At 39.3% G+C, this 26250-nt stretch overlaps 6 protein-coding genes across 8 annotated transcripts; 2 read left to right on the top strand and 4 right to left on the bottom strand.

Annotated features, from left to right (window-relative positions):
• On the bottom strand, positions 1210 to 4021 carry LOC109720874 (chlorophyllase-2, chloroplastic). The gene is made up of 2 exons (XM_020248212.1): positions 3618 to 4021; positions 1210 to 2049 (listed from the first exon to the last, which is right to left on the bottom strand). The coding sequence occupies exons 1-2, from the start codon at positions 3870 to 3872 to the stop codon at positions 1378 to 1380; spliced, it is 927 nt and encodes a 308-aa protein (XP_020103801.1). The 5' UTR covers positions 3873 to 4021; the 3' UTR covers positions 1210 to 1377.
• On the top strand, positions 8095 to 10988 carry LOC109721620 (BI1-like protein). 2 transcript variants are annotated; one of them, XM_020249324.1, is made up of 5 exons: positions 8095 to 8584; positions 8783 to 8843; positions 8935 to 9048; positions 10249 to 10406; positions 10494 to 10988. In XM_020249324.1, the coding sequence occupies exons 1-5, from the start codon at positions 8327 to 8329 to the stop codon at positions 10692 to 10694; spliced, it is 792 nt and encodes a 263-aa protein (XP_020104913.1). In that variant the 5' UTR covers positions 8095 to 8326; the 3' UTR covers positions 10695 to 10988. The 2 variants fall into 2 exon arrangements, with proteins under 2 accessions (XP_020104913.1, XP_020104911.1); XM_020249322.1 differs by having other exon boundaries at positions 8103 to 8455; positions 8654 to 8843.
• Positions 11233 to 13043, bottom strand: LOC109721621 (delta-like protein C). The gene is made up of 6 exons (XM_020249325.1): positions 12824 to 13043; positions 12511 to 12660; positions 12092 to 12172; positions 11863 to 11988; positions 11647 to 11751; positions 11233 to 11552 (listed from the first exon to the last, which is right to left on the bottom strand). The coding sequence occupies exons 1-6, from the start codon at positions 12948 to 12950 to the stop codon at positions 11482 to 11484; spliced, it is 660 nt and encodes a 219-aa protein (XP_020104914.1). The 5' UTR covers positions 12951 to 13043; the 3' UTR covers positions 11233 to 11481.
• LOC109721272 (E3 ubiquitin-protein ligase RNF181-like) lies at positions 14860 to 16513 on the bottom strand. Its single transcript, XM_020248778.1, has 2 exons — positions 15931 to 16513; positions 14860 to 15398 (listed from the first exon to the last, which is right to left on the bottom strand). Exons 1-2 carry the CDS (start codon positions 16119 to 16121, stop codon positions 15062 to 15064), a joined length of 528 nt encoding a protein of 175 aa, XP_020104367.1. The 5' UTR covers positions 16122 to 16513; the 3' UTR covers positions 14860 to 15061.
• LOC109721271 (protein IQ-DOMAIN 14) lies at positions 20595 to 23725 on the top strand. Of its 2 annotated transcripts, XM_020248777.1 has the most exons (4): positions 20595 to 21270; positions 21933 to 22160; positions 22752 to 23399; positions 23483 to 23725. In XM_020248777.1, exons 1-4 carry the CDS (start codon positions 20839 to 20841, stop codon positions 23501 to 23503), a joined length of 1329 nt encoding a protein of 442 aa, XP_020104366.1. In that variant the 5' UTR covers positions 20595 to 20838; the 3' UTR covers positions 23504 to 23725. The 2 variants fall into 2 exon arrangements, with proteins under 2 accessions (XP_020104366.1, XP_020104365.1); XM_020248776.1 differs by having other exon boundaries at positions 22752 to 23725.
• LOC109721270 lies at positions 23763 to 25981 on the bottom strand. The gene is made up of 2 exons (XM_020248775.1): positions 25451 to 25981; positions 23763 to 25037 (listed from the first exon to the last, which is right to left on the bottom strand). Exons 1-2 carry the CDS (start codon positions 25745 to 25747, stop codon positions 23838 to 23840), a joined length of 1497 nt encoding a protein of 498 aa, XP_020104364.1. The 5' UTR covers positions 25748 to 25981; the 3' UTR covers positions 23763 to 23837.

Here is a 26250-nt window from a genome sequence, read left to right as displayed (position 1 = left end):
TAAGTACCCGATCCTTCTTATATTACTTAAAGAATTTTCTTTTTTATTTTTATTGGAGAAAAGTTTTTAAGTCACGGCTCACATGGACTTCACGTGCAAGCTACATAGGCACAACGCGAAGAATAATAAATAATAATATATTAGGGTCCAAACAAAGATGATAAGGTATATGGGAAACCGAATTAGTTCAAATAATAATAAACTCTCCAAGATTATTGAAGATCGTGAAATTTGATTAAAAAAATAAGATAATCTGATAAAAAAATATTGAGACTGATTTAGTAAGTATAAATGTCAAGTCGTGATTTTACGACATCATGTGTATGTATATTTACATTTTTTTTAGAAAAACGGTTTGTCACTTGTCTCCCTCGGTCACACGGACGATCTGAATTATCATATCATATACTTCTCTTAGTATAACAAAATTTGGAACAATTAATTTTTATTTTATATCTTATTTTTTAGTTAATTGGTTTGCACCTATAAGGTTAAGGGCGGTCTCATAATTTTCACAATAATCAATATGTCGGTACTAATTAATTAATAGCTGGAAATATTTCTCTCAGAATTAACGATGTAGTTAGTCGACAAAAGGAAAGCTTAACTACGAAAATAAATAATCAATTAACAGGTGGAGAGAAATGCTGTAATTAATTCACCCCAATATTTATGGAACGAGCTGAAAATTATTTACAAAAAATATCTCACATGAAAATAATAATTTTTTGATAAGTATATTTTAATTATTTTTAAAATTGTAGTTGACGCAATATCCAGCTAATTGTGAGGGTACTCTTGTTTCAAGTTGTTAACACTAATACATCTTATTATACTATAAATATATATATTGCTTATTTTATGGTCCTAGTTTAAACACGTGCAAAGGGGCTTCGAATTCATTAAACGTATTATCATTTTACTCCAAATCAAATAATTTATTTAAAAGATAATTTACAACGAATATCTAACTTACATGAAAACTCTAGCACCACAACAATAGATCACAACTCGTGAAACACCATGTCTAGGCCTTAGGACAACCAAGATCATCATATCGTAAGTTCGTAACGTTTTCCATTTCAGCATTTTGCTACAAACTTAACTAAAACACTGTTTCATTGCTATAGTCAATTTGCTTCGCCTACATTTTCTGCACATAATTGGTTGAAATGAAAAAGAGGCGATTTGACTTAAGAGGAGAGCAAATAAATAAGTGAGCTTATTGCAAAGTGTCGAGATTGAATCTTATTATGTTCTGCAAATTAATATATAACACAGTAATCGGATTAAGTAAACTTATTTTTTGATACCACAATCAGTTTTATTGGTAACATCCGCGCGTCAAAAGAAAAGGCTAGATCACAATAACTCTATTCAAAGAAAGGCAATAGTGGAGAGCTCAACTGGTGCAATCTCTGGATCATCTCTAATAGCCATCAAAAACTTGTTGTCCCCTTCCAAATAAGCCTTCATAAATGCAACCATAATCCCACCCACAAAGCTCCTCATGGGTTCCCTTGCTTTGCCATTTTTACAAAGACAATACGTGGCCATTCCCCTAATCCCCTTAGTCTCATCATCTAACATATCTGCATGCCCATACTCCTTGGCCACAAAATAACAAGATGGTGAGCCACACTCATCAAAGAACTCCTTGTGACTCACTCCCTTTGGGGCACAAGGGGGGAAGAGAGGGTTCCTCCTTATCTCACCCAAACCCGACCCGACAACCATTACCGGGACTTTAAGATCGAACGAGTGAGGGACATGGGTGAGAATAGGAGGGGGAGTTTGTTTCCCTTTGTCCATTCCGTCGACCGGGTCGATTCCCATGAGCGCTGAGAATTTGAGTCTGGATTCGGTATAGCCCAGCGCGAGGCCGAATGCGACTTTTCCGCCGCGGCTGTGGCCCGCGATAGAGAGCTTGGATAGAATCGGTCGAACCTGGGTCGGAAGAACGTGGCTCAATCCGTCGATTAACCAATCTGTTACATCTCCTGCAGATTTGATCTCCTCTGTGGCGTCTGGTCCGGAAATCGAGTATAACTGCGACGATATAAGTAATCAGAGAACCAATAATTGTATGCTAATTGAGAGCTTATAATTGGTGGAATGAATTATGAATGTAACAATCAACAGATTCAAAGTTTAGGCAACAACTATATTAAGTGATAATTCGCACGAAACGAAAGTTTTTCTTTGTACATATAATTACAATTATGATTTTGTAGGACTCTAGGGCAACAAGTATATTAAGTGATAACTTGTGTGATACGAAAGTTTCTCTTTGTACATATAATTATAATTATGATTTTGTAGGACAACGAAAAAAATCAAAGATTAGGGCAACAAGTATATTAAGTGATAAATTGTGCGATACGAAATTTTCTCTTTGTACCTAAAATTATAATTATGATTTTGTAGGACAACGAACGAAACCAAAGTTTAAGGCAACAAGTATACTAAGTGATAACTCATACTGCACGGAATTTTCTATCTGTACCCATAATTATAATTACGATTTTGTAGGAGTACGATATTGATGAATAAGGTCATTCATCATATTTAAAAAAAGGATAATTGCATACAACAGTATCAAACAGCAAGAAAATTCTTACAAAACTTAAGTGGTCAAATTTGTTCCTTCAAAAATTCTCTCATCTGCAAATATATTTTTCTGTTATCAAAATATGAATAATTACGAGTAATTAAAAGTTAATCTTAATTTGGTAAGGGGTAAAATAATTTTTTTAATCCATATAATTTGCATTATAATGTTGAATCCCGCCATCTTTCTCTCCCCTCCTCTTCGCCCATGGCTATGGCGAGGCCTACAACAGCGACGGCGTTGAAGATGAGGCCCTCGGTTGTGGTGCCGACAATGTACACCGTGCGTTCGACGGCACAGGTGAGGGGAGAGAAAAAAAAATATAGCATTTGCAGGGACAAATCTATAAGGACGATGGATTACATCACACATACGAAAAATTCTAGAATGCAACGGATATATTAGTGACGTGGCGTAACAAACCAATCAAATTAATCCTTTTAAGAATATATGTCCCATCATGATTGTAAAAAAATATTTTTATTTTACTTTTGTTTAAAAAGAAGAAATGTGATTGGCTTGTTATTGATGACGTGGTGCAAGTGTGACAGTGTAGAATTCCTCCACGCATACACCATTACAAAAATTAACGGTAGGAACAAATTTGAGCTTATCAGATCTTCTTTCGGAGTGATATATTTGTAAATCGTAAAATTCAGAGTGATAAATTAGACCATTAAACTTTGTAGGAATTTACTTGAGTACGAAGTTAACTCTTTTTAAAAAATTACGGTTTAGAAATTGTACATAGGCATCTTTCCGTACTCGATGCTATAACATACTTTTGTGTGCGCAAACAAAATTGATTTGCCGAACAAGATAATCATATATTCAAATAAACCAGTATGGGTTATCCCCAGAATATTTCGGATGTATATATTCTGAAGCATCTCAAGTACACCATTGAAACGTTAAGTATAATTAATAAAAAATTAAGTCGGTCGATCATCGGCGACCTTGAAATTAGAGCTCAATTTATTTACGCAACGATTTAAAGAAAACTAACCTGGGGGCCGATAACAACAAAGCCGTGAGAAGCTACATGCTGGAACAGCTGAGAATAGAAGGAATTATAAAGAAGGTATCCGTGGAGGAACAACACGACAGCGTAATCCCCTTCGTCGCATGGCGAAGCAATCAACAGAGGCTTCGGAGGTGGTGTGTAGGAGTCGGCAGAGCTCGCCGCGGCATTAGATTCCACACGGAAGAGCTTAACGCCGTGCCTGCCGAATTTAAAGATACTGCTGCTCGTGGATTCCATGCTCTGTTTTTTTTTAATCTAATTTTCTCTCCGTGTTCTCTGGTTACTTAAAAGGGGTTTATGGGGTTTATGCATTTGGGAGTGTTATCTTAAAAAGCGTCGGAGGGGTTGTGTCTACTCTGTGGCCTTTCCTTGTGGAGTGGTAGAGATTTATTATATAGGCAACAAGATAGGATGTTAATTTTGCCCTCCCGTGTTCGATACGGTGAGCTAAATAGGCTAGTTGAATTAGCCCGGATTGTTGGATTACGAGGCTCGCTTTTTATACCTGTTGCAAGGCCCATAATCCAATGGTCTCGTCTGATTTGGTGAGCCTTTTCAACTCGTCTAATGTTAATGTATTTATATAAAAAAAAAACAATAGAGAGATGAATTCGTCCTAACTTTTGTTCATTGGGCCGGCCCAATTTTTATAGTCGAGATGGGCTAAACAGGGCCTTAGCTCCCGCTCTGTTTGATGAATTGTGAAGGGCCCACATCACTGGATCCAAGCCTGGCCCGGCCAATTTAGGACCTTGTTCACTGGTTGCTTAGTTTTTTATATTATTACGTTGTCACGTTTTCTACTATTATTAAAAAAATTGGTAATTCTTTTGGACCTATTCATGTACTAAACTACTAACATGCTAGTGCGAATGTGATCGCCAGGATTCGAAAGTTAGTTTGAAAATTGCAATTTGCACATACCTTGACAGTTTGAGGGCCAGATTTTAAAATTAGGACGATCAAGCTAATTGTTAATTTCTGGTGTTTGATGATAATTGATTCTAGTTCCTAATTAGTTAACTTTTTGTTTAATTTCATTTCGGTTCGGCGCAGTGTTGCTCCCTCGATCTCTACTACTACTACGTACTACTACTACCAGCATCATCCGGTGAATCTCATCCTCCTCGGCACTTTTACTCTCTCCATCAGCTTAGCAGTTGGATTGACCTGCGCCTTTACCAGCGGTAACATTTTTCGCAAAAAATTAAAAATATCATCATTCTTCTTTTTAATTTTTTTTTTAAAATAATTTTTTCTTCCGGTCAACTTTCTGCACATCAGGTAAGGTTAATTTCGAGTCAGTAATGCTGACGGCTGTGGTGGTGGTGAGTCTGACGCTCTACACATTCTTGGGGGGCGAGGAGAGGCTACGACTTCCGCTTTCTCGGTCCTTTCTTGTTTGCTGGTGTCATGATTCTGATGGTTTATCTACTCATCCAGGTATATATATAAATGCGATTGAATAATTACTATGATAAGTTCAGCAACAATCGTAATTAATGCTTAAAGGTAGTAAGGGATAGCATGATCTTGATCTTAATTAGGCAATTGATCCTATATATGTTACTGTTATTTTGGTTGCTCTTTGACTAAGACTTGTTAATTGGGATGCGTGCTCGATCATGTGCGTCTACATATGAAGCTAGAGAGGGGGGGTTAAAATGGAAGTTGTTCTTTGAATCATATTACAGCATGTCGACTTAATAATGCGCACACTATTCCCTGTTTCTTGTAAAAACTGTGGCCTTAATTAGATGCACCTTATTTTTGAAAGAAATGTATGATCCGAGACGCATCCTTTGTAAAATTACCAGGGTTTCTACTACTATTTCCTCTTCCCAGGTAATGAATGTTTTATTTAATTTCCTTGCACCCTGATCATTCTCGCTGCTCTAATGGACAAAAACCATGTTTCCGTAAACATGAAGCTAATGTTTTTTTTTTTTTTTTTTTTTTTTTTTTTTTTTTTTTTTGAGAAATAGATAGCACGCTACCTGTTTCGTTTATTTCATTTAGAAATAAATTTAGTTGAAAATGTGAATCAATCGGGATTCTAATTTGGGATCTCGGATATCAACTACGTATCAAATCCTTTGTCATTTGCTTTAGGGAGGGTCGGTACATGAAGCTAATGTTTTTTTTTTTGAGAGAAATTTTACATGAAGCTAATGTTCATATGAACAATGATCGAACATGTAGCTGTTTGTGTACTCTATATAAGCTCAAACAGCTCACATGCTACTATGCTAGATATCAAAGCAAGCAACCTATAATTAATAAGAAAACAAATTAAAGGACTGAGAAAAGAAAGAAAAGAACCTCTCTGATCGAGCACTTTCCTTGTGATTTCTCCGGTACAAGTTGCCCAATTTGTTAACCAAATTTTAATGGACCCCACAATTAATATCATCAAGTTGATTCAACCATACCGCGTTTTCTTTTCTTGTGAAAACTAAGTTTGACGTGTGAAGCAGGTTAAGTAATACTTATTTTGTAGTAACCATTTTACATACTTGGAAAGTGTGGGTGGGCAATTAATTTCTTAACTTTTGTATAATGAGTAAAAAGAATTAAAGAACTCAAAGAAGGAACCTTAGGGAAAATGGAGTTAATGACCATTCCCTCGTCATGGTTGGTTATTTGGTTGGAGCGTAACAAAAATTTTTTTGAAAAAAGAAAACATATTTGGAGGCAATTGTTGACAGAGTCGCGTAATTTAAAATATATGTGGAATTAGTATTGTATCAAGTAGCAATGTTCGATTTTTTTTTTTTAGAGGCCTAGTTGATTCAAACTAGTCTAGTTCATAACCCAAATGAATAAAGTGGTAGTATGATATCTTTCTCTAAAAGAAAAAAAGTAAAAAAAATTAACATATTGGGAAGTTAAATTTTCCCTACGTGTGTTCTCCTTTTTTAAGCGGGAGATTTATTCAACAAAAGAAGCACACATTTCTTAAGGCGGTTTTCTTTATTTTTAGCCACTCGCTATAATAATATTGTGCTTTTGAGGAACACTATAATATCATTGTGAAAAAAAGAAACTTGCTTCCCAACTTTATTTATGTGGTTTTTATTTGGCAAAAATGGAGGAATATGAAGTTTACAGCTACACGACAGTTGAAAAGATCTTCGTGAGGTTTACAAAATTTAATCTATAACATCTTAAAGCTTACATCATTTGCTTTTCTACAGAATATATATTATATTACTTTTTACAAATATTATGGCTAAAATTAAAAAATCAAACAGCTTGTTAGGTCAAGAGGTTCAAATACAAAACAAAAATGACACATTCACGCTTCGCTTACTAATTGAACAAGAATGTTTAGATATTTTGTTTATCAAATTAAACTTTTAAGTTGTTCTAGAATTTGGTCATACACGGGCACTCACAAAATCTAGTTTTAAATTAGAAAAGTTAATCGCATATAATCTATTGATTAATTAATTAAAACCGGGAGTCAACTCAGTCAAAAGTCCAAATCCCATCATGTACGTACACGCAATACGTAGAATATTGAAGGGACTAATATGCAAAATTTTTGTCACATAATGATTCCAAGTCCTCGGTCGGTCCCCCACCGGTCAACGCTATCTGAAGCGATGGTGGACATTGGACAAAGCTATCCAACCCGCGAGGGCAATTGCGTACACCCGGTGCATAACTGCACACAACACCACACTGGAACGAATATTTATTTCATCCCTATATTTTAATCTTTATTTTCTATATATGATAGTTGCCACATCTCAATAATTTTATATTAGATAAATAATGCTGGAGAGTCCTGTGGGCTTCTAGTTCTATGTAACAACCACACTAAAATTAATAACTGCGCTTAAGTAATTTATATTAAGTTATTAATGTCGATGGTTTCAAATAGTAATAATATTTTTTCTAATTTAATTATTTTACTACTTCTGTCAAGCTTATATTTATTTTATTTTGATCTAAACACAGTAAAATATATTATAAGTTTAAATTAACTTTAGTTTGTTGCTAAAATTTTGATCAAAATTCAATTCAAACATAATTATAAACTAGTTTAAGAAAGAATCGGTAAAAAAAAAAATTATTAATATTTGAAATAGTAATTTAAAATAAATACACGAGTGATATAAAAAAATTATAAAGAAACATGGGTAACAAAAGAAAATTATAAAGAAGGACATAAAAATATGACTCCTTTGTTGAGATTTATGTTTGCAAATCGAAAAAAAAAAAAAAACACTGAAGTAATGTAGTAAAAGTTGTGTTATAGAGGGGATGGAATAGAGGATGATATTAATTAAAAAGGTGCACGGGGAGTCAAAGATGCATGCACTAGGTGCACGCAAAAATGTCCTCCCTCAACCGTCATTACGTGGGAAGTATAGTAGAGCGTGCCCATCACGAGAACGGGATCCTACGCGTACCCACCACTTTCCCTTTACGTGTCCGTCGTAGTCCCATTCTCTCCGCTCTCTTCCTCTTCATCTTCCTCTTACAAACCCTAAAAGAAGTAACCCCAACTCGAACCCTAACACTAACTCTAACCCTAGTTTTCCTTTTTCCATTTCCGGCGCTTCCCTTTCCTCTCCCCTCTCCCCTCTTTCCCCTTCGGGCTCCCTTTCTCCTTTATAGAAACCGCACAATTTTCACCTCGTCGCCTCTCCCAACAAGCCCTAGAGACCCCCTCTGCAGCGATGTCGAAGGCCCAGGAGCCGGAGATCAAGGAGAAAGGCGGCGACCTCGAGGCTGGGGCCGGCGGCGGCGGCGGGGGCCCAGCCTCCGCCGGCAAGGGAGCCGCCGCAGACGCCGTACTGTACCCGAAGATGACGGAGGATCCGAGGCTCCGTTGGGGGTTCATCCGCAAGGTGTACGCGATCCTCGCCGCCCAGTTCGTCTTCACCTCCGGCGTCGCCGCCGCGGTCTCCTACGTGCGCCCGGTGCCCGCCTTCATCCTCTCCAACANCGGGGGCCCAGCCTCCGCCGGCAAGGGAGCCGCCGCAGACGCCGTACTGTACCCGAAGATGACGGAGGATCCGAGGCTCCGTTGGGGGTTCATCCGCAAGGTGTACGCGATCCTCGCCGCCCAGTTCGTCTTCACCTCCGGCGTCGCCGCCGCGGTCTCCTACGTGCGCCCGGTGCCCGCCTTCATCCTCTCCAACACCGCGGCCTCGTGGACCGTCTTCGTCGCCGTGCTCCTCTCGCCGTTCCTAGGTGAGCACATATTTCCGGCGTTTCCTCGCTTTTTCTTCGGGGGGCGAATTGGGGTTTCCGACACTCACTCTTGTTTGGATGGCGATTGCAGCGCTGTGGCCGATGCTGCGATACAGAGAGCGCCATCCGATCAATTTGGTTCTCCTTGCGGTGTTCACGTTCTGCATAAGCTTGGCCGTGGGATTGGCGTGTGTTACCGTGAGCGGTATGAACAAAAAAAAAAAAAAACAAAGAAAAAACGCTAATCTTTTCCTGTTCTATTACATAGATAGAGAGGACAAATTCGTCACTTTCAATTATGAAAATGATAATAAATTCTTAGAAAATGTTCTGCTTCATTTGCCCTTATTCGCTTCTCATCTTTAGTTTCTTGAGCATTATTTGAACAATACCCTTAAACAAGAGTACTTTAAAGCGTTTTGGGTACTAGGAGATGGGTTGCTGATTTTAAATTACAAACTTTGTGTAGAAGTTATCTATCACGTATGAAAACATGCGTCGAATCCTGCCTATTTGTCTAGTATTTTAATGCTGTTGAGATGCTTGAAACAACTGTCGGAAAGATTTAGTTGACCAACTATGCAGTTCATTTCATAACTTATTCGCTGGAGAACCTGCAATAAGAAACTTGTATGATTTTTTTTTTTTTTTGAGAAAAAGGTAGCACGCTACCCGCTTCATTCATTCAGAAATTGAATTAAACTACATAGGTGAGGCATCAGGGCCTCAAGGATGGCGGAAGAGAGAAACAAATATTTAATAATAATTAAAATTAATCTACAGTTTAAAGAAACAGATATTTAATAAGTTCATTTCATAACTTATTCGCTGGTGATTTTGTTGTTGGAATATGGAGTATATGGTAAAATCAAAATAGAAGATTGTGCTGGAATAAATATTCTAGAGATTCCTAGTCACCAGGCTGGCAATAATTTCAACGTTCAGTTTACAAACTTGAGTGTTTTTACTTTGCTGTTATAATGTTATACTCCATCACTATGGCTCTCTGCATATTGAGTTTTCGACGTAATACTGTTTTTCCTTCTAGAGACAATAGTGGAGTTTCAGAATGCCAATCTAACGCTTCTTGTTTAAGTAGGCATTGAACCTTTGTAACCTTGTGGAACCTATGTAACCTTGTTCATATTTCGACCTCTCATCTATCCAAAAAATCTCAAGAAATCTGATCCATCGAGTTAATTTTGGCACTACATCAAGTTGGACAAGGTTCAGAACACTCGTGCAATACTGGACTGATAAATATGAAATTCATACCAATCAATTGCCTTGTGCATGGAACCTGTTACAAAACTTTTTAAGCGAACAGTCCGTAGGAGCGTTATCAGATGTTATCGGATAGTCAGATTGATGTGTTATAGTTTTTCCTCTTGTTTAATTGTGACAGGCAAAGTTGTCCTCCAAGCTGCAGTACTCACAGCTTCAGTTGTGGTCGGTCTCACCCTCTACACATTCTGGGCCGCCAGGAGAGGTCATGACTTTGCCATCCTCTACCCTTTCTTGTTTGCTTGCCTTCTGGTGTTGATTGTGTACGCCATCATGCAGGTATATTTGTTGTACCTTCTTCCTGTGCTGTTTCTTCTTAATAGGAAGACCTTTCCTCACTATTCAAAATTCGGTGAATCTATTTAGGTTTGCTTCCCATTGGGTAGGATCGGGTCGACCATCTACGGGTGTGTGGCCACTCTCATTTTCTCCGGCTTTATTGTGTACGATACCGACCGGTTGATCAAGCGACACCAGTACAGCGAGTACATTGAAGCTGCAATATCCCTGTACCTGGATGTCATCAACCTTTTCATGGCAACACTCACTTTCTCTTCTGTGCAGTGACCAACGCCTGCTTAGTCGCTTTCTAGCCTTTCGAGGGCATTTGCTTTAGTTAGATTTGGATCTAGCAACATACCTGAGCTTGTTGTGGTCGTAATGAGCTCGACAGTGTTGTAACTATGCAGCTAAAGGAACAGTCCATGGTATATGGAATTTGTTCGGGCTTTGAAATAGAAAAGCTATTCAGAGGTTGGCTTTTAAGTAAATTGCTCTTAGCATGGTAATCGCGCATGCGCACCGGACCTCTTTACTCTCACTTTTTCATCTCCATAATGGATCTGTTACTAGTTTCCTCCATTTTGGCCAAGGCTATGGTGTTTTGCTTATCTCAGTTATTATTCATCCCCTGATAACCCTTTCCCACATCTCTCTCTCTCTCTCTCTCTCTCTCTCTCTCTCTCTCTCTCTCTCTCTGTGCAGCTTTCAAAGATTAAAATCCCTGCCATTAGTTTCAGAATGATCTTTGTTTATGTAGATGATAGTTTCTTCGAGTTAGCTTAAAAGAGTATTGAATATATCTTATCTTTTAACATCATAAAAATATCGATAAGCATGCTAAATCCTTCATAAAACTAAATAAAGTCTCCAGTAAGTATTCAAATACATACACAAAGAACAGAAAAGCAAGATCCTACAAACTCACTACACAGTGTTCTGTTATTTAAGCACAAGAAACAGAAAAGCTGAAACAAAGAAAGTGTGACTCATCGCTCTGTGCAACATGTAACTAGCTAGCAACTGTATCCCTATAGAAGAATCTCAAGTTCGGGCTCCATTCAATCTCCTCCCGCTATGTCGCTCGAACCATGACGATCGATGCAAATACAAGCAACGCCACCAGATAATTCGGCGAAACAGCTCCTGTTGTGGGGAAACACATGAACTAGTATTTCATCATGCTACCATATAAAGCTGAATTTACAACAATTTATTCAGTTGCAGTTGGGTTTACTACCTCCTGCAAGCGAGTTGGTGCTATCGGATAGACTAGACGGCGAAGGTGGAGAGGAAGAGTTCGGCAGTGTGATTCCCAGGTTCGCGCAATCTGCACCTAAAGAACCTGCAACATTTTGCCTAGTTACTTAAAAAAGTTTCTTCATAATATCAGTTTGTATTGGTAAGATGACGACCTCTTCTATTGAGAAAAGTAAATAGTGTTTGATCTTCTTACAGTCTCTGTAACAAGGGAGTGCGTTGATGTTCAAAAGATTGCTGTAGCCTTTCTTGCATTCGCACTTGTGGTCGAATTCTGATCTCTTCAAACATGTTCCCCCTCCGCAGTATGCCAACATGCATGCTTCGAGAGATAAAAACAACAAAATACATAAAAATTCTAATCAGAAAAAATGACATGAGATTAAGGAAATGATAAACTTATTGGCGGCGGCGGCGATCATTACGATCTGAGATTGAGGCATTAGTCGGAGGCGGCGACGGCACCCCCGCCGAGGAATCGTTGTAGCACGAATAGTTGACGCTACCTGCAAATAAAAATAAAAATAAAGAAATAAAAAAGTTGTATTTATTATTGGCTCCTCGTAATTAGGACAGTAAATATGTTCCGTACGTGCATATTACATAGGAGGAAGTGCAGGACAAATTGCAGAACAAAATGTAATGTTGACCGACATCAAATTAAATTTAGTCAATAAAATTATAGACTGAGCTCTGTTAATGCCAGCAAAGCACTTTTATTATATACCCCTTACATGAACTATCAACTATGTATGTGCTCTGATGAGTATAAAAAAAAAAGAGGGGAAAAAAGTAGAAGAAGAAGAAGAAGAAGAAGAAGAAGAAGAAGAGAGGAATTTGTTACAGTTGGGGATGACGCAAGGAAGGAAGCGAAGATTGTCACCGATGTGCAGCTGAGTCCAGCCCTGGTCGCACTCGCACTCAAACCCCACGATGGTGTTGGTCGAGGCCTTGCACTTTCCCTTCCCACACCCCACCTCCTTGCAGATCCCATCTACCAACAAACCCAATAAATAGATCGATCACACAAACAAACAAACAAATAAACTATGTACATATATATATATATATATATATGTAGATAGTGTTATAATATGTAAGTAACTTTAATAAGCGAAGTAACAGATGTGAAGAGTAGCAGTAGTAGTAGTAGTTACCAAAAACAGGGGAGAGGAGAGGAGAGAGGAAATCGTTTGCAGTTGTTGTGAGGGGAAACAGAGGGGAGATGGCTTGGAGCAGCACCAACACAAGTGCTAGCTTTGCTGTTGTTGCCCTACCCATCATCTCCTTCGCATCTAGAGAGAGAGAGAGAGAGAGAGAGAGAGAGAGGGGAGAGGGGGGTTGGTGTTGTGAAGTACAGGGGAGGTGAATTATTGGGAGTTATATGGATGGGTTAGTAATTTAACTCTAATAACTGTATCAACATCATCACAATTCATAGAAAGATCCACAACAAGCCAGGGAGTGCTCTTCGGTTTTGCCACCATCATTTGGGGAAAGCTCTTTGTGGACCTAGTCTACCATGCCATCCTTGGACCTGCTAAAGCCTGTTCTCCTATCCTATTTATTATTCTTATATCAAATGTTCAAGGTTGATGTGGCGCAGCAGGACGGACCGTCTCTAGAGCAAGTAGTAAAGGACTTGGTGGTTGGTACTCGAAGTCCCAAGTTCAAATCCTAATTAATTCACATTTTCAGCTAAGTTTATTTCTAAATAAAATAAACGAGGCGGGTAGCGTTCTATTTATCTCTAAAAAAAAAAAAAAATGTGGCGCACCAGGTCCGGTGAGAGGTTCCAGTGCTGTAGGGATTGATGGCGATTGTTTCATAGAAAATAGATTAAATTTTGACCAAATAATCTTTGGTTCTTTCTCCCCCGAATGACTTTTGGTTCCGTAATCTTTACTGTTAAGAAATTCGTTTGATTTAGTTCCCAAGCCAAATTTTTTTTATATAAAAAAACACTTTAATCAATATTAACTACTACAACATCTTGCGCCAACCTATGTTATTGGCCAAATGCAGGGATAAATCTATCTATGATCAAGCATTTCAAAGACTCACGAGTCCCTTTTCATTCTGAAAGAGTCACGGATCGAGATGTGCATGAGGGTAGTAATTAAGAGCTGGAAAAGAAGAGCTTTCAACTGTATTTATTATGGCTAAGGTTAGTTGGCAGAAGGAAAGTAAAGGGGAGACATAGTTCAAACTGATATTTATGTGACATTTAATAGCATTATATTATTGGACCCTCGCATGTGTGCTGGAACAAAATTTTATCATCTAGGTTTAGTAGTACTAAAATATTGAAAAATTACAAATCAAAGTCGCACTCGAGAAGCCGTGGGTCAAGGAGTCACATTTAGTAGGTCGAGAATTCCAACTAAGATATAGTTAAGAAGAAGATTAATCTGGAGGATTGTCCTTTCCCCTTCGCGTGTTTCAAATTTGAAGTGGACACAAATATGGTTCGCAACGCACACGTTTGAAACTTGGTTATGAGGTGATCGCGACGTGCGCCTACGGTGGAAAATAACAACAACGCACGTTCACATGGTACATTCGTTTGGTGATGTTGAATTGAAATTAAATCTTATCAAAATTTCGCTAAAAAACAAGAATGATGCTCAGAAATGCTGTGTAAGACGCAAACGTGGCATTTGATAGATTGTGTCAGCGTGGTTTGTTGTCGTTTCAAGCATAAGTAGCAAAAAATTTAATGATTGGTATTCAAGATCTCACGCTCAAAGTTAGTTGCTTCACATTTTCAGCTAAATTCATTTCGAAAAAAATAAATAACACGTGAGCATACTATCACTCTCTCTCTCTCTCATAAAAAAAGAAAAAAACAGCAATTTGAGAAACTCTAATAGTCAAATGGAAATTAGCGCGTGCCCAGAAGTAAATTTCAGTTTTTGCATTATTCAAAATGTATATCTACTAGCGTGAATAGGACTCTTCTTCAAGTAGGTTAAAATAAATAAAAAAAAGCAGTTTCGGGCTGGTGTCGAATAGTATTCATCTGGGCCGGGCCCAAATTACGCCTGAATTAGAACTCACGACTCAATTCATGGATGGGCCCAAACCTGGCCCATGATCAGCTCACACCACAATCCGAAATTCCAATAGTCAACACGCAGTCACAAAAACACTGAGGAAGAGAGTGAAAGAAAGAGAGCATTAACATTGTAAGTAAATTATAGAGATTAGGGACTAAATTAAGAACATCCGAAAAGGCAAATCGACAATCCGATTAAAATGTTTGTTTTGCAGTGCATTTAGGTACCTTCCTTAACCCTGAGGTACAATATGTTCAACTTGCGAGCTAGGAAAGGCGCTGTACAAAAACTGAAAAATAGCATAGAGATAAAAAAAAATGATGTTTTGATGCTGTTTTACGAGAGCGCGCTGAGAGAAGGAACGGGCGTGCGGCAGCAGGGACAGTCGGGATGGCTGGCGAGCCAGGGGAGGACGCAGTCGGAGTGGAACTTGTGGGAGCACGGCAGTCGTGTCACCTTCTTCTGCGCATTACTTGCCGTCGCCACCTCTTCCAGACACACCGCGCATACGTCCACCCTCGATGCCGTCCTACTCAGCGCAAACCTGGGATTAGAGTTCCCTTTCCCTGCCACCACCCTTTGGCTAGTGTTGTTTGTCGCCACCGGTGGAGGTGGCGGCGGCCTCGAGCTCTCTACACCGCCACCATCACGCAGCAAAAATCTACTAGTCCGTCTGAACCAAATCATCTTCAGCAGATTATAAAATGTACACGAAACAGCTTAACAAACTAATCTTTTTATTAGTTGTATATACATGATACAGATTGTACCCTCAAATGAATTCATCATCCCTATCCCTACGTACTTCAGGAATAAGCCTTGACCTAACCCTCCAATCGAAGTCGTTGGAAAAGCAAGACATAAAGAAAACAAAGAAGGCAAAATTAACACAATAATTGCTCAACTGCTGCTGCAAGTAAAACCTACGAGGGAAATTAATTAATTAAAACCTAATGCAACCGGCCGGGCCTGAAAAGAAGCTTCCTTCCCGTTTACAGATATAATTAAGAATATTCTAAGCCTTACTTTGATCTCTCTCCAAATCAGGATTTGTAATTTCAGCAACAAAAGCTGAATCGAGAGAAACGGCGAATTAATCCTGATAGCCGCATGATACATGATCGACTATTCTGATACCGTGTGAAACAACCAACTGTTTTAAAAACGTGAGCTAGTACGTATACGCACGTATGAGGGAAACGGACCTGGTGGAGGGGTGGCCGCGGAGCTTCTCCTCGAGGCGGATGCGGGCGGCGATGGCGGGCTCGTCCATGGATGTGGGCCGGAGGGCCAGGGCGGATGCATGTGAAGCCGATGGGTCCGCAGGGTGGTTGTGGTTGTGGTTGTTTTGTAGCCGACGCTTCCGGGCGAAATCCACGACCGGTAGGATCATCATCTTGGCCGTGCCCGTGTGTCCCCCCTCCCCCCCCCCTCTTCTCTCTCTCTCTCTGTTGCTAACCTGCTTTGCTCCTCTCCTCTATTCTCGATCTTGAAGGGCGATGGCGTCTAGAGATGGGGAGAAACTACGAGAACGTATTTGAAGGATTTACATTCGTGGAATTTACGCCCCGCGGATTCGGTATGAGAGACTCGACCGTCCCCGGTCCATTCCTAATCAAACCCCGGGCGGGTTACCTATGCGGAAGAATTCGATTAAGAAAACGTACCAAATATTCATTGCACTAGGAAGAAGCTGTTCCACGTAATATCTACGTGGTTTTACGATTTCGTATATATCTCTTATGAGGTGTATAGAGGCCCTGCTTTTCATAAAACTCTTTTCTGTTACAGTATTGTTATATATATATATATATATATATTATAACTACCAGTCAAATATCTTATCTTATATTATATTATTATATTATATAAAAGTACAGACTTTTATTCAAGTATGTAGTTATTATATTATTATTATATTATTCCTGATTGAACATAGTGTAATTAATTTGAATATATCTTCGATGTCATACTTTGTATAATTGTTACAAATAACACTTTTTCCTACTCGTACTCTAATGAATGACCTAACCTTCCCTCTTTAATAGATTCCTTCTCATCAGCTCACCTTCTTCCAACAGTAAAGCCATCAATTTTTGATTGTTGACTTCAAATGACAGGTCACCGTGGGCTTTCAAGATTCTGGTTGGCACAAAAGCTAGTCTTACAAGAGTTGTAACCTTACAACACCTCCAGGGATCAACTTTCATTTGTTTGTCTTATTAATTTTCTTAAAAAAAAAATTAAAATCTTTGAAAAAAATTTTAAATCCTAAAGAACAGGATTACAACTCCTGGTAATCATACAACCCTCTTTGGGCTGTAAACTTGCCATTTCTTACATCATTTAAACCATTTTATGTACAAAATCTCTTCTATTTATATGAAACCAACTATCAGTGAAACACTAGGTCTCAGAGTACGAAATCGCCCGTAGTTTTTTGCAAGGGGAATATGAAACGAAATGGCCCCTTTGACATTTTCTAAGCTTCCAAGTTCAAGCCCGCAAAACAGATTTACAGGGTCCAGCGTTTTGATTTTACGGAACCCGTTCTTCATTCCACCAATGGGTGTAGGCAGAGTTCAGCTTCAGGATAAGTTACCGGTAGATCACTAATAGTATTTTTTTTTTTTCCTTTCTTTCTTTTAAATTTCATGCTAGTTGAAATGCATCTACCGATTGTTTGAAGATTCAGGGCTCAACACAAGAGGCGCCGTTTAGCGTAGCAGGCTATAGCGTGATGATGAGCACCAGATCCACTTCGGTTCTGAGTCTTTGCCTGGAACAAGAATATACGGAACATCTGGATCTGGTGCTCACACATGTTGACATTGCTATAAAAAAAGGGCTCATCTCTTCCGCGTTGTGGAATTTTACATACTGAATTCCCGTGCGCGCTTGAAGTGTGAATGCTGAACACACCAAACAGAATTTCTGTGAATACTGCCTCCGGGCGGATTCATTTACAGCACACTCAAAGATTGTGGATACAATCTCCAGTAGACGACTGCAAAACAAAGTTACAGGAGGGAGCAGTAAGTGATAAGGCTAAATTATGATGCAGATTTGAGCGATGAGGTTATTATACTTATACACGACTTTACCGTATTTGAAGCTGCAACTAGCAAGAAAGAGCAGTTACGAACAAGAAGCCCAAGGGCCTATTAGTAGAGCCCATTAGCAACCCATCAATGGACAATCACCAAGCCCACCTAGTTAGAATCTGCAATTTAGGAAAGTGCCAATAAGCCACAGTATGGTGCAGCCTTTTTGTATTTTTACTAATTCTTCGAAATTTAGCACCATATCCACCATCTGCAGTGTTTGTTTGAAATTTTTAACAAAAAAACTGCTGTCAGAAAAAGTAACAAAATACAACATTTCATAAATTACATGTTTTAGTGGTAAGATGCAAACTATAAGACTACAAAATGCTACATTAAAAAGCTATATTAATGATTGCGATTTTTTTTTTTTTTTTTTTTTTTTGAGGAGAGAAAGTTAGCGAGCTATCCGCTTCGTTTATTTTTTTAGAAATAAACTCAACTAGAAATGTAAAATAACTAGACTTCGAACTTAGAACCGTATGGTACCAACCATCGAGTCCTTACTCCATAGTAAGAATTGTGCTTGATTAAATGCAATAATTTACTATCTATTCTAAGAAAGGTCTCTGATAAGAACTAAAAACACAAACATCAGAAAATCAAAATAGAATACCTGGTAATAAACTGCAAATGCACCATAATCAAGGCCTTTTGAAAATTTTCCCTTTTCTCATCCTCCAATACAACGAATTGAACAAAGGCTAATTATTTTGTAGCTGAGTGGTAGTAATTCGTGCATTCACATGACCAAGAACAGTGACTACAGGCTAAACCTTTATTCTTGAGAGCAGATGTATAAACCTTTTGACTAAAAATTTAAGTGCCGTGGCACAAGATTGTGTTGGAAACTTGTTGGTACGATACGGCACAGTGCGTGTCGGACCATAACAATGCGTGTCAATCATAAAAAATATATGTGTGCCGACACGTAATGACACGAAATATTTATTTTCTTTCACAATAAAATATGTTAATTATTTATTATATATTTTTATCAAATCTTTTTAATTTTATTGAGAAATTTACTTACAAATTTCAAAAATAGAGAGTTTTATTTTGAGTTGTGGGATCGGTACGGAGGCTGTATCGTGCCGATATCTTGCTGGCACGATATGACACGGTGAATACGGACCGTGCGGATGAGCACTTGAATCTTTGCTTTTGACCCACATAATCTCTGAATCCTTGTGCTGATTTCTTCACCTGCATTTTCCTGAATTAGGGATAGTTAGAAATCTAAACAGATGGGATGAAAGAGTCTGCACAAATCGAAAGGTAACAGACCCTCGGAGAAAGTTCTTCACCACTCTTTCCCGGAAGGAATCATGGATTGTTGTGGGGCATCACTAGGAATTATTAAGAAACTATTGCCTGGATACGGAGTACTGCATCAGCAATGGAACATCCAATGGAATGAGCAATCATAATCTCTACAATTAAACAAGCCGCAACTTTTTTTAATTTTAAATTTAGTGAATTTATAGACATCATCTTACTTAGACGGTGTGCAGTGAGGTGGTGCACCAGGTGCAACCAGCAGTCTCTTGTCCTTTGATGACCAAAAAATGGGTTTGGTAAGTGTTGGTATCTTTCTACAGTACGGCTGCATTAAATCTCCAGCTAAGGCACCTGCATTATTTTAAAGGCAAGGAATCAATTCCCATCTCAACCACCATGCTTATGGGCACCAGCAGATACAAAAATACAAGTACATGATGTTCCTCCATTTACGAACCATTACTAGATCAAATAGGACATTATGATTGGATAACTAATGCAGCAGTTATTACAATCTCCATGTCCATGTGCAGATGGGGTACATGGACTAAACACAAGAATTAACACAACTACTAGCTAGTTCACCAATTTCATGTCTCCCTAAAAATATAAATCATAGTTTTATACTGTTCAAAGACAAAGATCGAAAGACAAATTACTAGGCGGAAAATAATATAAATGATTGGATAAAAAGGGGGTACAGGCACATGGAGACTGCTCCCATCATCCCAGCACCATGTGACTGCCAACGAAACCACAATTCATCTCCTAATAATGCACATAGCACTGGCAGGGGCCAGAGTCATATTCCTTTCAACCACATATAATACTATTTTGAATTGGTTTATTCTTCTTCCTAGAGGGATAATCTTTAGTAAATATTCTCTTACAACTGAAACAAAACTTAAACAATTGATCTTTGAAGAGAGATAAACATTAAACATTACCAAAGGCTTTAGATGTGTACCTTTGAATCCATAATTGGTTTAACCTGAAAGCTTGAAAAAAGTGGCAAAAACATAGATACACGCAGGCCAAATAATCATGGCAAGAAAAATTTTAGAGGCAAAAACAGTAAAAGATTGGTCAAAAATAAAAATCCAGCTAATGTTGTCCTGTATCAATAAATCATACACTAAAGCTGATTGATAGTACCAAATAAGCAGCTGTCCACATCACCTTAGAAAAGGTAAGCCTCGTACATTGAAATGAACTTTGACCCACCTTAACTTAGGAAGGAAAAAAGGACATACCAGCTTTGATTTGGGATCAGGAGCCGTAGCCCTGAGAGACAATGGATCCAATTAGGACCCACCACAAGGTTAATGATAAGGGGCCCAACTATACATGAGATAATGACAACCAAAAGGTGTTGTCTACGGATCCATAGCACGTTCATGGGTCTTCCCTCACATGGCCTACTGATTCAATCACATTAAAAAAGAGCCTGGTTGATGAATTTATAATTACTATTCTCCTCCTATAAAACATCATCCAAACAAAGTAAGAACCCACATCAATGTGACAGAGGTAAGAGAGAAGGGGAGAAGGTCTATGGATATTAAAAGAAAGAAGATTAGTTGATAAGTTACCAGGGTTTAGAAACAAATATAAGGATCGAGAGGCAACCCCTCAATATGGACATTAGCTTTCTCCCATCAACAGCTTTGTTCCACCATCAATAGGTTTAAAGCTGTTTACTGTAGAGAAAGTTTTCAGGGGAGAGCCATGGGGAAGGCAGGCAAATGGCTAAGAAGCTTCTTCTTGACAGGCAAGAAAGAGGAGAAAAAGGAAAAAGCTGAGACCTTAGCAACAAACCCATCAAAGGCAGAGGACAGATCAGAGCCAATTCCTGTGCCAACAGCTAAGGAGAAGAAGAGGTGGAGCTTTCGCAGATCGGCAGGGCCGGGAAAATCATTGCATTCTCCAGACCCAAGCGTCCGTGGGCCAAACATTGTTTTCTCGGAGTCTGAGCTCGATCAAAGGAGGCACGCGATGGCAGTGGCGGTGGCGACGGCAGCAGCAGCTGATGCAGCTGTGGCAGCTGCTCAGGCGGCAGCTGCGGTGATCCGTCTAACCGTGGCTAACTCTAACAGAACACCCAGCCTTGTTGAGGAAGCTGCTGCAATAAAGATTCAATCGGCATTCCGAGCTTATCTGGTAAGCCCTTCCGCTTGCTGAGATATGTCAGATTTAACATGAGAATGAAATGGAGATACAAGTGAAAAAATGCAAAAGCTAGAAGGGCATATAGATATTGAAAAGATGGTGGTCCCAATCTTGGGTTCATACCCTGTCTTCACATAATGTAAAAAGCAAGTCATTAATCATGAATTACAAACATACACATCTCAAGTACATACATCCGTTAACAAGAAAACTGTAGTTGTCACAATCCTAGAGTGTTATTTCTACTCCAAGAAATACACAAACTAGAAAAAGAAAAAAGACGAATGAAATTTGGGTATCTTTTATTAGAATAGAGATTTTCAAACTAAAGTTCGCTGTCTTACATGAAGTAGGGAAAATGCAACCAAAATTCTCGGCATATAATCTGGAACGATTGAAATGGAAATAAGTGAATAAACTAGAAGACTAAATCAGTAGATAATACTAGTATACTACTCAACAGACGGAAATGTATGTAAGACCGATATATACAATAATTAACCAATTTTCACCTCTGCCTCTATCTCTGCTTGACTATGTTCTTCGCCCAATCAATAAAAAATGGAAAGAAAAGCAGCATGCTGTACAAAACTTTGAGGATGTAACTAGTGAAAGACCAATTTTACAGAAAAAAAAATGATTTATTTCTGTAGGCAAGGAAAGCTCTGTGTGCCTTGAAAGGCCTAGTAAAGCTACAAGCTCTAGTGAGAGGCCACCTGGTGAGGAAGCAAGCCACCGCCACTCTTCGGTGCATGCAGGCCCTTGTCTCTGCCCAAGCCAGAGCCTGTGCCCAGCGGATGCGAATGGTTGAAGAAGCACAGACATTACCCCACCCACAACATCGAAGATCTCCACAGCATCCTCGGTTCCAACAATCATACGTAAGTCATTTTTGCTTTTAACACCAAAAATTTGCCAAAATCTGTATAAAAAGTTTCGAAGTGACACAACAAGATATAGACACCAAAAATTTGCCAAAATCTGTATAAAAAGTTTCGAAGTGACACAACAAGATATAGACAAAAGGGAATTTTTACTTATATAACTGCAAACCATCTATCTACAAATACAACTCTATCATATCTTGATTTTCGCAAAATATACCCTACGAAATTTTGGATTCTTAGAAAAATACCTTATGTCAAGTTTAGGAAGTCATGCAATTCATGGGGTATAGCTAGTTTTGAATTAGAGAAAATTCACAGTATTTCTAATATTACGAGGATGTGGTGCGTAAGGAACTAAGTTTTTGAAGGACGCATGTACAATCCAGATTTTGAAGGGGTACTGATGTAGACATGTAAATAGATAATTACAGGGGTACATTCTAGATATTGAAAATTTTAAATTATATATGTAACATCCTCTATCTTCAAAAATAAATGGGTTTGCCAGTTCAGGTTCATTCAGTCTTGAGAATATTAAATTCTGAAATTTATCACTCTCACAAAAACTACAACTCACATGAATAGGAGATGGATAGAAATACAGAAGAAAACATAAAGATTGTGGAGATGGATAGTGGTGAACCAAGAAGCAGCACAAGGGGAAGAAATAGTTATTCTGCTGTTCAAAGTGAAATGAAAGAACACAGGCTCTCCGCATATTATAATGGATCCCGTACACCCTCCAGAGCCGAGCAATATCAACAGTTCTCACCAGCTCCATCAGCCATAACAGAAATGAGCCCCAGGGCTTACAGTGGGCATTTTGAGGACTTCTCGTTCAGAACAGCACAGAGCAGTCCGCAATACCTATCAGCTGTTTCAGTACCTGATGCAGGACAATCCTCATTTGACTACCCTTTCTTCCCCAATTACATGGCCAACACACAATCTTCTAGGGCAAAAGCACGGTCACAAAGTGCTCCGAGACAACGAATTGATATGTATGAAAGGCAATCGAGCAAGCGAAGGCCATCGGTGGAAGGAAGAAACATTCCGAGAGGGGTAAAGATGCAAAGGTCGTCCTCCCATGTGGGCATGACTGCTAATGGGTACCAGTATCCGTGGTCTATTAAGCTGGATAGGTCTAGTGTCTCTCTCAAAGACAGTGAATGCGGGTCAACAAGCTCTGTACTCACGAATTCCAACTATTGCAGATCTTTAGTTGGGTTTGAGGTATGTGTTCACAATAAGTCTCTCGGAGCAAAACAATTGGTGGATGTCCTCAAAGGAAACACTGACTAATCTCTCTGTTCCAGGTTCACAGAAATAAATTCTAATTTCCATCAAGCATTGACCATCTTTCAAAGAAGGTTTGCAGATCAAAGAGACAAGGATTGGATCGTTTCTGCTAGTGCCTTGGATTTGAGCTCTTCAGGAGGCTCAATTTTGTTTGGGCTCTTTCTTATTTTCTACTTGTATGTGTCTTCACCATAGCTTGACTTGGTACTTCAAGGACTGTTTTATTGAAAATGTTGATTGCACAAAAGCACAGTTATGTACCATTTCACCTCAAAAAACGATGACATGCTATCACCATTCAAAAAACATAATGAACATTAAATTGATTCAATGATATTACTGAAATCCACAAAGAGTTTCACAATTGAAAATTCACTTCCTTCTAGACTGGGTACCACTTGTACTGTAGTATTGCTTTGTAGTTTCACGTGAAAATTCTGCAAATGTCATCCCGTCTCTAAACCGAGAGGACAAAGGCGGAATCTTTTCAAGGATTTCTTGCATCAACATATGTGGCTGCCTGGTTCTTAATGCATCAGAACTCAGAAGCAAATCTTGTTTGCTACAAGAATCAACTGCAACATTTGATGCTGACTCCTTATCACTCACTCCAGTGTCTACGGAGTACCCACGGCAAGATAAAATTTTGTCCCAAGCAGGCTGTAAAAAAACAACAAATGTTTCCCGACTTATGTTTTCTATTCTTATAGGTCTGCCCACAGAATGAAGTGTTGATCGCAGTTTACCTCTTGACAATATGTCAGCTGCTTCCCCAACTTGAATGATGATATTCTCAGGGGGTGATTTCACCACATAGATCTTCTTATTCTTAGTACCATATAACTGCAAGTAAGTATGCCCATCTGGAGAGGGGCACTCCTTACTGACTGAGGCACTGGAACAATCTTCTTCTACAAAAGATGACAAAAATAATGGTGCTGTCAAAACAGTGAAGGTTCCATAATCGCAATGCCACTGTTGCCACAAATTGGAGAAGGAGGTTTTACTCAACCCATTTTGAGTCAATTGGTTTTTCGCACAGTATTTCTTAGACTTTGTACGGTCATTTGTACACTCGCCTCCTGATCCAGCAAGAGAGTTCCGTGATGATGTACGCCCATGCGAAACAGTAGGACAGAGTTGCATTGGTCTGACTTTCTTTGAGGATGCCTTTGAGCTTCTGTTGATATGTTTAAGAATATAGTTATCCAACATTGAGTGGTAGTGAATAAGCCGCCCCTTCGCACTCCCCGACTGGATAATGCTCTCCTCTAGCTCATTGCTACCAATGGCCTTGTCGCAAATTCGCGCAAGATGAACTCCAAGTCCCATCATGCAAAGACCTAGTTCCCTAAATGTGTCCCCAAGTTGCTCAAACTTGTGATAATTAAACTCCCCTAACTGATGATCTGTTGCACTTTCATCCATTTCATCACTGTTTTTCTCCCTGCTGTGATGCTCGCTTGAAGACATTTCAACACTGGGTTCTTCCCCATATCGTAACAACATGGCGAACGAGGAGACGATCCTATCGAGGTTCTTTAAAGGAACATCACTGCCCAGCCCATGCTTCTGAAATGTTTGTGCACAATAATTAGATAATTCAAAGGCAGGGAGGAATAAGAAGTATCTGAAAGCAATAGGGAGTGAAACTTAGTAAGAATTCACACGGTACAAACAAGTTACACAATATTACATAATAACTAGTCTATTGCAAAATCAATACACCACTACGTATAGCATCATCTACTACTAGAGTTGAACAGATTCAAAGCTGTTATCAGGTTCTTCAAACAATCAGAGGCGATTCTCTATCGATTCACACTAAACCTTCAACCCTAAGCCGCGGCTAGTAGAGTGTTTTTAGGTCATTGACTTCAATGTATACGATACTAAGTCGATCGAGGCTACCTTCTTTCCCACGAATCGAATTCGAAACGTTTCATGCCAAGAAATCAGGAATAGATGAGCTCAAATATGGTTACCTTAAGGACATGGGCGCGATCCTTGTTGCTTAGAAGCGCGAGGTCTCGAGCGAAGGGGAGGAGGGAGCGGCGAAGAGCGCAGGTTTTGGGGACCCCCGAGATCGATAAGAGGCCGGGTCCCGAGGGGCCTAGGATTCGCATCACCGCGGCGGAGATCGAAGCGAGGCGTAGCCTCTCCTCGTCATCGTCGTCGTCGTCGTCGTCGTCGTCGTCGTCGTCGGATGAGGAGAGGACGAGGAGGTCGGAGAAGGAGAGCTCGAAGAGATCCAGAATCTCGGCCGCCTCCGCCGCTTCCATTTCGTTTCTTCGGGGCGCGAAGGAGGGGAGAGGAAGGATCGTGGTTTAAGTTGAGGAGTATCGGAGGATCCGATTACGAGGCATCAAGATCCGAACCCGAAGCAGGTGAAAGGTGCTTGTTTCGGCCGAGCTTTGGGAATATATATCTCCGGCCCATGTAGACTTTGGGCTACGTTTGCTTTCATTTTGGGCCATCCAATTTTGTCTGTTTACCTGTACATACGCATACATGCGTGTACGTATATGTGTATTTTTATTTGTATTTCAATTCTCACACTTAATAAAAGGAAAACGGAAAATATTAAAAATAAAGTTTGCCCATTTTTATGCCGGACGAAGCCCAATTTTTCTTATTGAACATATAATTATTTGGGCCAACATATCTTGGGCTTCAAGTGACCCGATCCAAATCCCCGGCCCAGATCATGCCTCGGCCCTCGGTACGTCTGAACGAAGAGCTCACGCAATTGCTTCCCTCTCTTTCTCTCTCTCTCTCTCTCTCT

Source organism: Ananas comosus, linkage group 15, assembly GCF_001540865.1.
Source record: "Ananas comosus cultivar F153 linkage group 15, ASM154086v1, whole genome shotgun sequence".
In the NCBI taxonomy this organism is placed as follows: domain Eukaryota; kingdom Viridiplantae; phylum Streptophyta; class Magnoliopsida; order Poales; family Bromeliaceae; genus Ananas; species Ananas comosus.
Note: the sequence above shows the minus strand (reverse complement) of the source record. Positions and strands in the feature narration are given on the sequence as shown.